The sequence below is a fragment of the Bombus bifarius genome, unplaced genomic scaffold, assembly GCF_011952205.1.
Source record: "Bombus bifarius isolate JDL3187 unplaced genomic scaffold, Bbif_JDL3187 scf7180000008162, whole genome shotgun sequence".
In the NCBI taxonomy this organism is placed as follows: Eukaryota; Metazoa; Arthropoda; class Insecta; order Hymenoptera; family Apidae; genus Bombus; species Bombus bifarius.
Genome location: NW_022884484.1, coordinates 498,186 through 511,632, shown reverse-complemented (window position 1 = coordinate 511,632; position 13,447 = coordinate 498,186). Strand labels below are relative to the sequence as shown.

At 34.1% G+C, this 13,447-nt stretch overlaps 2 protein-coding genes across 8 annotated transcripts in view; one reads left to right on the top strand and one right to left on the bottom strand.

Annotated features, from left to right (window-relative positions):
• LOC117208806 (calcitonin gene-related peptide type 1 receptor-like) overlaps positions 1-13,447 on the bottom strand; it is a 166,494-nt gene that overhangs the window by 28,513 nt on the left and 124,534 nt on the right. The window lies entirely within an intron of this gene.
• LOC117208802 (esterase FE4-like) overlaps positions 1-13,447 on the top strand; it is a 36,912-nt gene that overhangs the window by 22,094 nt on the left and 1,371 nt on the right. Inside the window, exons 1-7 of one of the 2 annotated variants that reach the window (XM_033450180.1) lie at positions 1,362-1,583; positions 4,545-4,833; positions 6,379-6,564; positions 7,554-7,756; positions 9,486-9,642; positions 11,422-11,748; positions 13,241-13,385. In XM_033450180.1, the coding sequence (XP_033306071.1) occupies positions 1,377-1,583; positions 4,545-4,833; positions 6,379-6,564; positions 7,554-7,756; positions 9,486-9,642; positions 11,422-11,748; positions 13,241-13,385 (1,514 nt within the window). In that variant the 5' untranslated portion in view covers positions 1,362-1,376. Of the gene's footprint in view, positions 1-1,361; positions 1,584-4,544; positions 4,834-6,378; positions 6,565-7,553; positions 7,757-9,485; positions 9,643-11,421; positions 11,749-13,240; positions 13,386-13,447 lie in introns of those variants that run through there. The other variant, XM_033450181.1, reaches the window with a different exon arrangement.

The following is a 13,447-nucleotide window of genomic DNA, read 5'->3' as shown; positions in this document are numbered from 1 at the left end:
CAATCACCGTTGCTAGGCAGTTTCTGCCTGGAGTTTGATTATTAAAACAAAGTGCGTCCCATTATATTGGCACCTCCGAGGTAAAATCACACGTGGCTAGGCCCGTTCTTGAGGCCGTATGCCGTCACAACCACATTTTTAAAGAGAACCGTACAGCCACTCCACACCTCCGTCAGGCAAAACGTCCATCCCGTGACTGTGGCTACGTTTGGCATTAGATCAGATTGAATGACAACAATTGCTTAATTACGGCTACGATAGAATCTAGGCTAAAGTATTAGAGGATTTTCCCAAAATTTCAAAGGAGAGGCTCCGGTTTCCTTTCATCTCCGACATATATATACGGGGTGGTTGGTAACTGGTGGTACAAGCGGAAAAGGGGTGATTCTACGCGAAAAAAGAAGTCGAAAATGTAGAATAAAAATTTGTCGTTCGAGGCTTTGTTTTCGAGAAAATCGACTTTGAATTTTGGCTCGGTACGCGTGCACTTTATCGCGTCTCGTTATAACGGATCTCACTGTAGATCGTTGTCTCGATGGAAAAATTAAAAAACAAAATTTTTATTCTATATTTTCGACTTCTTTTTTCGCGTAGAATCACCCCCTTTCCGCGTGTACCACCAATTACCAACCACCCTGTATATATATATATATACTTCACTTCAAATGTGTGATTTATGCAAATTTTCTTATATGTAGAAATTATTTTTCTAAAATTTCCACAAAAATCGCAAATCTACCTTCGCGATTATAATTGTATCGTACAATCTTATCTATCGTCCACCATCTTGTCGTGGAATAACCGTTCTTTCGCATTTATCTCAAATTAAAAAATGCTTTTAACGATAGAAAAACAATGGAAGTAACGTTGTAGCAGATAGCAACGCAAAAGTTATATTCCCTTTCTTTTTAGATTTGTTAAAACTATTCATTTTCAGTAAGGAACGGGTTTTGTTTAGCTGAGAATCGTTACGAGGTTTCTTTTTATTTTGTAGTCCTACGAAAGAATAATTACCTCAATAAATTCAAATTACCTCAATAAAAACAGAAAAAGATATTAGTCTTTTGGCATTTCGAATAACTTTTTTCAACAAATAATATATCGTAATTTTAATTTTAATTTATTCGAAGCTGTACAACGTACGATATACTGAAAAACATTCTCCTCGTAGCGTTTCAAACTGCCTCGATAGAAAAGCGAAAAGAAACATTACTTTCTACTGTACTTCTATTTTAAACCATCGGGCAATGTATACTGAGTAACGGCAGAGTCAGCGTACTGTAACCTTGGGCAAGGTTTAAACAGATCGTCAGATGCCGTCCCCACCAATAGCACCGTGGTTAACCAACTGAGAAGACAGGTCCTTATTTAATACAATGCTTACAGTATGCTACCAGTTCAGCTCGAATCGTCGGTCGTCGAAAGTTGATTCGTTTTGCGTTATGGCGCACGACAACACCGTGGTACGCGTGAAGCAAGGCCAGTTACGTGGCGTTATCGAGGAAAGCTATTATGGTGACCGGTATCTCTCGTTTCGTGGTATCCCATACGCGAAGCCGCCAGTCGGGCCGCTTCGATTTAAGGTGAATTTCCAGTGAAACGATCGTTCCACACGACGAAACTCCGTTGCGTGTTTAAACTAGATATGACAGTGGAAAAATGATTCCTCGTTTTCTCTTATCTTTTCTCCGCTTGATCATGGGAAAAGGCAATAACAGGAAAAATTGTGTCGTTATTTGATCTAAAGATCTAGAGAACTGTAATATGCTGGAATAAAAAGTAATATTAAAAAACGAGTGGTACTTTGATGATGTGTCTTAATACATGTAAATAATTCAAATTTTATACAACAAGTGCATAACATAGAGCGATATGCAATGGGGAATTGTTTTATTTAGATCCAGTTAACTGTATTGCGAAACGTTTTGTTTCTATCTTTTGGTATAATGTGAGGATTAGTAACAGAGATATAAGTATTAATAATAGACAGGATCAATAAGTTTCTTATACTTGGAAGCATTATAAATATAGAGAGGCTTTCAAATTTGTACATTTTATATTTCAGTTTATCACTCGCGAAACAATTGCAAATTAAATTAAATTGAATTTCCTATAAGAATTTCCTCAGTTTATACGCGCTTATCGTTATTGTACTTATCGATTTTTAAACAAATTGCAATAAATATTGATAAACTGTAATAACACCGTATCATCGTGTTTATGCCAATTTGCTATAACGAGATCCTATCTTTTTTCATAATTGGACAGTGTCATACGTAAAATAAAATAGATTTTGATTAGAGACTATAATAACGAAGATAGCGAGGGAATATTCCGAAGGAACTTTTAAGATAAAAGATAATTATGTACATAATTAGTAGATATGTTAGCACATTGGCAGAGTGACAAGGGTTAAACCATTGTTCACCGATCTCAGTGATACTGTCATTGAAAATTATCAAATACGATCACCGTATCGTGCAACTAGATATAAATATAAGTTTCATATTAAAATGTTTTGTGCTTAATTTCTGAAAATACGTTTTCGACTGTTGTTATTTGTAGATTCATAATTGTAGGATGAACAGAGGGATCGAGAAGAGAAACCATTTATTTATAATTTTTCAATTAATAAAAAAAAAATATCCCGTATGGAGTGACAGATCGCAATATTCAAATTATTATATAATAATACTTCATCACTATATATAAGTATATTTTTATGGCCTTATTAAAAGAATATTTTTACTTGCTATTGAATCATTCGCTACGACCTTGACACATCGTGTTAACATAATTTCCAATTCATATAATTTCCAGCATAGAAAATTTATTACGCTCGTTCTATGCGATCTTGAAGTTAATTTATTCGCGGTACCTATCATGCGGCATATATTCGCTATAATAATGACACAACTGGAAAGGAGGTTCTTTAGGATTCTATAGCTTCATAAATTGAAAATGTCGTTATTTCTATACTCAAAGGTAGGATCACAATAGTTATTATTTTATTGAATGGATAAATCTATCACACCGTTCTGAGTCAAAAAAACCTTTATTGCACGCGCTTACAAAAAACTAGGGATGAAAACAAAAAAGCATCTTAAGCCTATCGATTAAATCTATCGATCGTAACTAGGATTATCTTCTAGTTACTATTTCTTATAACTAACGCATCTGCATATGGATGGCGAGCACGAACTCACGTTGTCATTTTCAACAGAAAATAATCGTTGTTAAAAATTACAAACACTGTCCTTTTCTGCTGATGAATCTGATTAATAAAATAATCTTCGACGACAGTTCTTTGTCTATGTAGAAACTTGATGGTTGTGCGATATTGCCGATAAAAGTGCGATATTTCGTAACTATATAAATTATAATAATTTTCACTCCATTTGTTACCACCTGTTCAATTTTAACATTAGTCTGACCTATGATAATTATCTCATATAAAATACTTTCGGTAATTATTGTATTATTATACTTGAGTTAATTTATTTTAACTTCTGATAATGATCTTTATATGCACTAATTATTCAACGTGATCTTTAACGATACAGAAACCAATGCCTCGTAAGAACGCGGAATTAAACGTCGAATTAAAAACCGCGAAAACGAAAATTGTTTCCTCTACTCTACACGGAATGCAACGGTTACATCAGACAGATTAGTTTACTATTATCGGTAATTTTCTCGACAATAAAACGTGCTCACGCAACTCGTCGAATAAACCGCTTCGAAGTGAAAACCAAGATGAAGAATAACGAGGAAAGTTCAAAAGTTTCATGATACATACCTACTTACGTACGCACGCGCATACAGATACGTAATACCAAACGCAAGGGTTCTATATTCTAAAGAAGAACACCGTGTACTCTAAGAGCCTTCGCAAAACTGTCACGTTTGTCGTTACAGGAAGGAATACCTAAGATCGAAATCGACGCTAGGTTTTCTAGGCTAGTGTAGTTCTTTCAGTGAAGAGCCAATATCGAAGAATATTTTCTCAAGAGATTCCGCATACTTTCAATAAAATATATAAAAATGTTCTCTGTCACTTTGGCGCTTGTCTCCAAGCGATTCTCTTACGTTTAAATATACTCAGATGCATTTCGTTCTACGCAAAAGAAAAAATATTCGTTTGAAAATTTCTACCGATATTCATCGAAGTATGTGATAATCCTTCTAACGAGCGCGTTCTTCGTCTCTATGGATGTTACGTTTAAAAATATACTTTTCTTCTTCGCGAAGGAATAGCACGAATTTTATTTAGAAATATCTACGAATTTGTATCGATATTCTACGAAATATGTAATAATTTACCCTAACGCTTCGTTTTTCCGAATATTACGCTTAAAATACGCCTTCTTCGTAAAAAATACTCCTCGAAATTTATTTCCTCATAAATGTCTGTCGGTATTCAGCAAAACAAATTCGTCATTGGCCTCGATAAATGTGACGGTCAACGTTCGTTTTATCGTTATGCCACGATTAAAGGAACTTCCTCGTATCACTACAGGATCTTTCTTTCTGTCTTTGCTCAGGATCCAGAACCCTTAGAGCCATGGACAGGTGTAAGGGACGCTTTAGAGTTCGGCAACTGTTGCAGCCAGAAGGACATGTTGTCGCACGATTTAGTGGGCAACGACGATTGCCTCTACTTGAACGTGTACAAACCAATGAAACCGACATCGACGAAAATGTCGGTGATGGTATGGATCCACGGTGGTGCGTTCATGATGGGGTCAGGCAGCGACGAGTATTATGGGCCCGTGTATTTCATGCGGAAGGATGTTATTCTGGTCACGATTAATTACAGACTCGGTGTCTTGGGTGAGTGCGTCTGTCACTGACATGGCTTGTGCTATAGTTGCTTGTTAGTAATATTTATATAATCGTTAATAATATATACTGGTATAATATATTGTATTATAATATATATTATGTATCTATTATTATTATTTTTCATTATTGTGTATATAAAATGATTGATAATATAACTAGTAAAGTAATATATAATATATAATAATTAGATATATAATTAATGCGATTATCTACATTAATGTATATTAACGTAGCCAAAAGTAAAAATTAGCGTAGTTTATAAATCATTTTATCTCGAAACGCGCTAAACGTTTTCTTAGACTAGTTTATCAGGCTTCCTGCTTTTTATTCAATTATCTTAGTTCTTATATAATGTTAATTATCTCATATCGCATTCTATCGATGATTTTCACGCGATGTATCGTTGTTTTTCACGTAGAGATAGAAGAGTGGTAGATAAAATAATAGTAGAGCGACTGCAGCTGATACTATCTCGTTCACCGCAATGATTCAGGAAATTTTTTTTTTCACGAAGATATCGAATCAGTTTGCATATAATAAATGTAACAAATTAAGCGAACAAGAGAACCTTAAACCTCAAGAGAACCTTATTTCCTTTCAGACAAGAAGGGACTAATTCTATTTTTATAAAAATGCACTTTTATAATCGTTTGAAAATGGAATTGGCAATAATTGATTTAAGAAATTGACTAGTATTCATTGGTAAAATTACTTTCTCTACCGTTTTCCTCTCTTATCTGGATTAACATTTCTATTCTTTGAATCAGCATGTACCTCGGTACGTGAAAATGCAAAACGTAAGAAACAGATTGACCAGAACAAGAGAGAATTTCTACTTTCAACGAAACGCTGTTCCCAATACAGCAAAGTGCCTTTATCGTTCGAGCAAATGACAAAAGCAATTCTCAAGAAAAATTCGATGCCCCTGCTGCACTCGGTTTTATCAGAAAGTCATTTGTCATTCGTATTTTCCACATTGGCATCCCACATGAAACGAAATCGTTGAAAAATGTACGACATCCAAAGCCAAAAACTTATCAGCCCGTAAAATGAATCCTCTTGGAGGATCGTATAAATCATATTTCTCTACCTGACATTTTCACGACGTTGCATACAACCTAACTACACAAGACAGCTCAAACAATTAATCAATCAAATTTATTTCTACGCTTCTAACTTAATCCGGTTTATATTTACATTTTAATAACATATGGCCTAATTGGAAGAATAATTTTAAAATCCACGCTGCGTTACGCGATATGAACATTCTTCGATCAGATAACTTACAATTAAACGCTCGTAGAATTTCACACGAAACTTATTCAAACTTTTGACACTAACGATTGAAGCAAATATTTCTCGAAGCTTGAAAAAAATTCAAATCTAAAAGGGTTAAGAATTTTAGCGAGAAAGCTTATCGAGCCTTCAAGAGCGATAATATTTGACAACGTGTTTACGATATCAAAAATAAATATCGCGGAAGCGTGTACAGGTTACAGAATTCCGATTTGCAATCCTCGTCTCTTGTTGCAGGTTTTTTGAATTTGGAACACGAAGTCGCGCCGGGTAATCAAGGTTTAAAGGACCAAGTGATGGCCCTGAAATGGGTACAGGAAAATATCTGCAACTTTGGTGGAGATCCCAACAACGTCACTATATTCGGAGAAAGCGCTGGTGCATCGTCGGTCCATTACCTAACTATATCTCCATTGGCTCACGGTAGGATTTCAAATATTTATTTTGATGCAGCTAAAAGGACGATTCAACGTTTCTATCTAGGCATTATTTACAGGCTTAAATAGACGTTTACAGAGAGTAGCTGGAAAGCACATACTTACTATCAAATAAATTGAGAATTTCAAAGACGGAAAGGAACGTGGTAATCCGATGTGTGTAGGATACAAGTTTTGAAAAACGAAATTACATCAGATTTCCATGTTCTTGTTTCTCTCGTTAATAACGACACTTAGATGAGCAAAGTTTAAAACGAATTTCTGGCTGCGTAAGTGACACGTTGAGAACGAAATATTTCGACTTTTTCTTTCACACTATCCTTTTTCAATACTACAGTATAGGAATGCGATGGGAAATGATGAAATACGCGAAGAAGAATTATATTCAGAATTATATTCTAATTTTAAATCATAGAGATGTCATATAATCTAATATCATCATTTTCGAAATTACCATAATCAAATGAATTCCAGCGAATAACATTTTTATTCCGTCGAAATGAAAGTAACATGCATAAATTCCATTTTTTTCTTCGAATATAGTTCTTTGTTTTTTTCTTTTTTTTTTTTTTTAACAAGCGAAACATTTTCGCTTGTGCCCTTCCGCTCGTTTTTCCAGAGAACGTATCATCACGCGTTATTTCTATCCCATTACCCTAAAATCGAAATCCGTGTTATGTAGCGTGTCTCCCCATTCTTACTATGTTCTGCGCACAAATGAAGATAAGTAAAAAGAAAAAAAAAAAGATAGAAAAGAGTATAAGAAAAGAGATTTTCTTCCAAGAAAATCAGATTCGAAAATGTATCGAGCATAAAAGATCTATATTCCATCTTCTCGGATATATTTTTGTAAGAATAAACTGCTGTACAAATATTCTGTATATCGTATTGTATCTTCGCTCGTCGAAAAACTCATTGATTCGCTGAAAATCGGAAACATTGGAAAGATTGAGAGTTTTAATTTGGTTTGCACAGGATTGTTTCACAAAGCGATTATACAGAGCGGAGTGGCGTTTAATCCTTGGGCCATTATAAGCGAGAAACCGAGCAAGTACGGATTCCAGTTGGCCGCAAAACTTGGCGAAACCTCGACCGATCCTGAGACTGTGGTCGAGTTCCTGAGGACGATAGACGCGAAAAAGCTCGTGGATCTCGAAACTAAGCTTCTCACGCCAAAGGTGAGTCTCGCAAAAGGTAGTCATTAAATAGAAAATTTTCTGGTTTTATGAAACAAAACAACAATTATCTACATGGTTCGAGATCTAAAATCTCAATGAAAAATGAATAACAATTGTGAAAACAGTGTGTTAGAAATTTTCTTGCTGGTCATATTTCCTTCGCAGAACGAAATTCACCGAATTCACGGGAAACATTTAAACGATAGATTGAGTAAATTCCAGAACTCGGAAAACACGAAACGAACATTATTTTAGTAAAGAAACAACGTTATAGGAGTAGTTGAGAGATACATGAAACAACCGCAGAAAGTTCCGACCGGTCCAGCGATACGCTTCCAATTCCTCCGGTGTTTCTAATTTCCCAAACAAATTCACATGATTCCGTTTCCCAGTTGCGAGAAGTTTGATTAAAAAGTATCAATTGTAACAAAGACACAACTTTGAACAAGTATTGCGAAATCGGTTTTCCCACTGAAAACAAGCGATGTTACGAAGCCAATTTATTCCACCACCTTGTCTACACTAAACGACTTTCGTCTTTGTTCAAAATCGTTTCAGTTTCAGTCGTATGATTTTTATCCTCTTAATTGTAAATATATTTCACATTCGGTGGATTTATTTGCGGAATATATTGTGCTGCAAATACCATTTAAAAATTACAAGTCTACTTCTATATATTTCCCCTTGTCATATTCTGAACCAACCAACAAATATCGTTTTAAATACGTTTGTCTCGTTCTTTAAGATTATTTCTTTAGTATATTAACTGTGGTGGTTTTTCGTAAAAATGCTCTGGTTAGAGTTCAATTGACTCTTCTTGCAATAATCGTTTCAGTTTCAGTCGTGTGATTTTTATCCTCTTAATTGTAAATATATTTCACATTCGATGGATTTATTTGCGGAATATATTGTGCTGCAAATACCTTTTAAAAATTACAAGTCTACTTCTATATATTTCCCCTTGTCATATTCTGAACCAACCAACAAATATCGTTTTAAATACGTTTGTCTCGTTCTTTAAGATTATTTCTTTAGTATATTAACTGTGGTGGTTTTTCGTAAAAATGCTCTGGTTAGAGTTCAATTGACTCTTCTTGCAATAATCGTTTCAGTTTCAGTCGTATGATTTTTATCCTCTTAATTGTAAATATATTTCATATTCGATAGATTTATTTGCGGAATATAATGTGCTGCAAATACCATTTAAAAATTACAAGTCTACTTCTATATATTTCCCCTTGTCATATTCTGAACCAACCAACAAATATCGTTTTAAATACGTTTGTCTCGTTCTTTAAGATTATTTCTTTAGTATATTAACTGTGGTGATTTTTCGTAAAAATGCTTTAGTTAGAGTTCAATTGATTCTTCTTGCAATAATCATAATAAAATTATTTCATCGTTACTCGATATCGGCAGGTATTTTTTATTGCGCTATTAAAATATTCAATTAATTCTACAATTAATATAACGCTCTCCGATGGAAATAATTGGTGATCGTCGACATTACGTACGAGGGAAAAATGCATTTCACTGTAAATTTCATCGATGTTCGATTGATAATAAATCGATGTGCTGTTTTACCTTCAATAAAATTGCTTGCATCAGAAAACTCATTTAAATTCGTCAGCTTCCGTTTCTTTTGTTACATCCGTTCCTCTAGGTTTTCCTTTCAGAAATTGAAATTCTTCTTTATGTTTCTTTATGTTCTCGCGATGAATTTTTACAGGAACGTTACGCTACATTCGGAATGTTTGCACCAGGCGTCGATGACAAATCTGCAAATCCATTTATGCCTCAACATCCGGCGGTAATGGCTAAAGCAGGTATTCAAGTACCTCTTCTTATAGGTTTCAATTCAAACGAGGGAAGCATGTTCTTGAGCAGTAAGTTCATTTTCTTTCTCGTGCAATTTTTTACATTCTTAATGTAACTTCTCGTTCTAATAATCTCTGTTATTCAAAGATTTCGTTGGAAGATTGCAATTTAGATTGACGTCGAATGCAATTCTTTATTCATTTAATTCTTTTGTTATTCAAACGATGTTGTTCAGTATAATCTTTTTCGTCAAAAGAATTTACATTAGAATTTATATAAGAAATTATGCTAACTGTATCTTTCTTATTTATATATATTATTTTTTACTTTTTATATTTATCGGTATTATCCTTGTGTTAGGCTTTCACCCATTACAAGCTTAGGTAATAAGCGGGTAATAATATTATAAAAATGTATGACATTAGTCTGAGACGAATGAGAAGTCGCTTTTTCTTTCAACTATTTGAAAATCAATTTTATTTTTGTAAAGAATGGCGCTATTTTTAAGCCTGTTTCTTATTTTCGCGTTTTCTACTACTGTACGTATATGTACGTGTATGTATATTTGTATACAGAGTATTCCAAAGTTAAATGGCCAAAGTGCAAGGGCTTACTGTACAGAGGGAAAAAGCCGACAAAAATGTTATGTAAAGTTAATCAATAAGCGCTTTGTTACAAAATTGTATAGAAATATCGTACGCGTGAAACGGATAACGACGCGGCTATTGAAACTCAAGAAAATTCTCCTTATAGAACTTTGTAATGTAAATAATTGCATTGTTCATTGACGTGAAACTTGTATCGGAGCGCAAGAGAAACATTTTACAATGAGGAATTAAAAGAATCATTTTTACCATATTGTTATATTTTACAACAATTAACGACAGGGGATTGTCACCAGATGATAAAAGAAACACGTAACTACGCTGACACAATAATCCAGTCAATTTCCGTGCGTTGTGATGGAAAATGCATCGTTATCTACTTTACGCATAGAACATTTGTTTGTAACTCTGTAACAAAGCGTTTATTAACCTTTTGCGCTCCTATGTCGAGTGCGACTCGAAATCAATTTTTATCTCAGAAGCTCCTTCGTCGAGTCCCACTCGACATTCTTTCAGTTCCGCCTTTGTTTGTGAAACGTGCGAAAGAAAAGCAGGATTTCATGCTGGAAATTGTTTCCAGATATATCATACGCTTAAAAATTACAAAATACAACAATAGTGCGAATAAAACTGGTATTTAAGTGAATTTCTTTCTTCCTTTATTTATTTAAATCGTCTTATTTTTTAATTAAAGTAGATTTCGAATAAAACACCTAAAAGCGTTGGGAGCTACTGGCAACGAAATTGAAACAAAATTCGGAGTGCAAAGGGTTAACAAACTTTACGTAACATTTCTTTCTTCTCTTTCCCTGTAGAATCAGATTCTCTCACAGTTCGGCCGTTTAAGTCTGGGACAACCTGTATTTCTCTAAGTCCAGAAATCCACAGAGAAGTTTCTTGGGGGATTAATTCGATCTAAAAGAAACGATAGTCACAGTACAAATCGAAAGAGAATTCCTATACAAACGTTTCTGTAAATCCCTAGACCTTGGAGAAGTAAGTTTTACTTCCACAAAACGTATCTTTAGAAATCAAAGGGAAACGATAACAGCCGCGATCTTAACGGTTGTTAACTTCCAATCGAAATTTTCACAAAATTACCGTAATATTCGTCGGCTTAATATCCTCGAACTTAGAAATCTACTAAAACGAAAGACAATTATCGCAATTATCCGAGAGAAGATGGAAGATTTTTGGTGAAGGTAAATTTATTGTTAAAGCTCGGTGTAAAAATATTTTCAGTATTTCGGGGAACTAATTCCGCGGAATCTATCCGAGAGGTGAACGAGAACTTTGAGCTGGTAATCCCCGAGGAGACGAAGATTTACTTAAACAGGGAAGGAATCAGTTCGAAAGAAGTGAAACGCTTGTATCTGGGCGAAGATACAATTAGCGAGAAAACGGCGGATAAATATTCAAATTATTTGAGCGACGTGATGTTCCTTCAGGGTATTCACGAGGTTGTCAATATCCAGATGGAAAGGAACAACCACCCTACGTATTTTTACAAGTTCACTTACGACCCAGAACACTCGCTAATGAAAGCGACGTTTAATATTACTCTGCCAGGTATTTCATATTTTAATTACAATTTCTAATATGCTTTTAAATCCTCGGATTATTATCGATCGTGTGACCAAGAAGGTTCTGTCGTATGTATTTTATAAGAAAAAAAAAAAAAAGATGCAGAAATAGGAAAAAGAAACATAATTTCCTTTACCCAAATAGCTTACTCTTATTTTGATGAATGATCGTTCTATGTTTTTTAAATGTTTTCTTCCGTTATAAAAATACGATAGAGCTTTTGTTAAGCTCTCAGAAATTCATCGGTGAAGTGGTTTCTTCCAAAATTTTTTCTATTTAATGGAAAAAATTTGTATTTGTAACGAGTATCGAGTAATTTTATATTTTTCATGATGATATTATAGCGATGTTATAGACTATGACGAAACATAGAAAAAATGTGTATCGTAGTAAAAAGCGTAGATAATGCTCTGTTAATGCTCTTTTTGCATATTTTTTTGTTAACTGATAATGCTTATTTCGATTCTGGTTGTTTATGATTTTTTAGGGTGTCAAATATCTTGATCGACACAAGGAGTAACGTTTTCTCAACGCGTTACTAACAAAGATTTTAAATAAAATATGAAAATAACACGTAAAGCATATTATTTACCAACTTACAAAATACACTTCACTGTATTTCTCTACGTATTCAAGAGCAAGAGACGAATCTAATACGAATATAACATGAAAATAAGGTATTCCAAAGTTAAAGAATACAAGAAATGCAATCAACTCTCGCACAAAATTTACATAACAATTTTCATAATCTATTTTTTTTTACCAAAAATTAGGCATCCTATTCCATAGTAACGTGAATCATAAAATCGAAGAATTTGGACAAATGACAGCTTAGAATTCCGCTACGTTGAAAATGTCTCGAATCAAAAATTTACCGAAGTGACGAAAATTACTAATGAACTATTAATAGCTAAATTAAATTACTATAGTTAATTAATAGTATTTAATAATTAATAAAAAATAGATTAAGATAAATAGAAATTCAATAATTTCAATTAATAGTATAGTTAAATTACTATTAATATTTCATTAGTAATCTTCGTCACTAATGAAATATTAATAGCATCAACTTCGAACAGATAACAAAATTAGCAAGAGATTCGGTAAATGTAAATAGATACAACTGGAAAAGTCGTTCGAAACTTTCGACCATTAACGTACCCAAGTTCCTATGGTTGAGATCGAAGTCTTCCAAGTGTAAGCTTGGAATCTTTGATCAAAGATTCGAGTATCCACCAAAGCTGAAGCGAACGAACGTCTGTTTACGTTGTTACACGCTTAACAGTGCGCCTCAGTCTTTAACGATGTTCAGCAGTTGCCCCTAATAACGTCAACCGTAAAGAGTCGTCGAAATCAGACTGCCGTACCGACCAAGCCATCAATTTGAACTTTTTGCTTGTAGAAGTTTCAGAACATGATTTTAGACTGTCGTTCAGAGCAGTTGGAGAAATGTAACTTTCTTTTTGGTCATTTATAGGAGCGACACACGCGGAAGAGTTGCAGTACTTGTTCTATGCGAATTTAAGGAAAACAATGGGCATAGAACCATTCGAAGTTGGAAGCGAGATGTACCGAATGATGGAGTGCTTCATACAGATGTGGACAGACTTCGCAAAAACTGGGTACGTGTTTTCCTATCTTGCAAATTTATTGTCCAATATTTCTCTCGCATGGAGAAGCATAC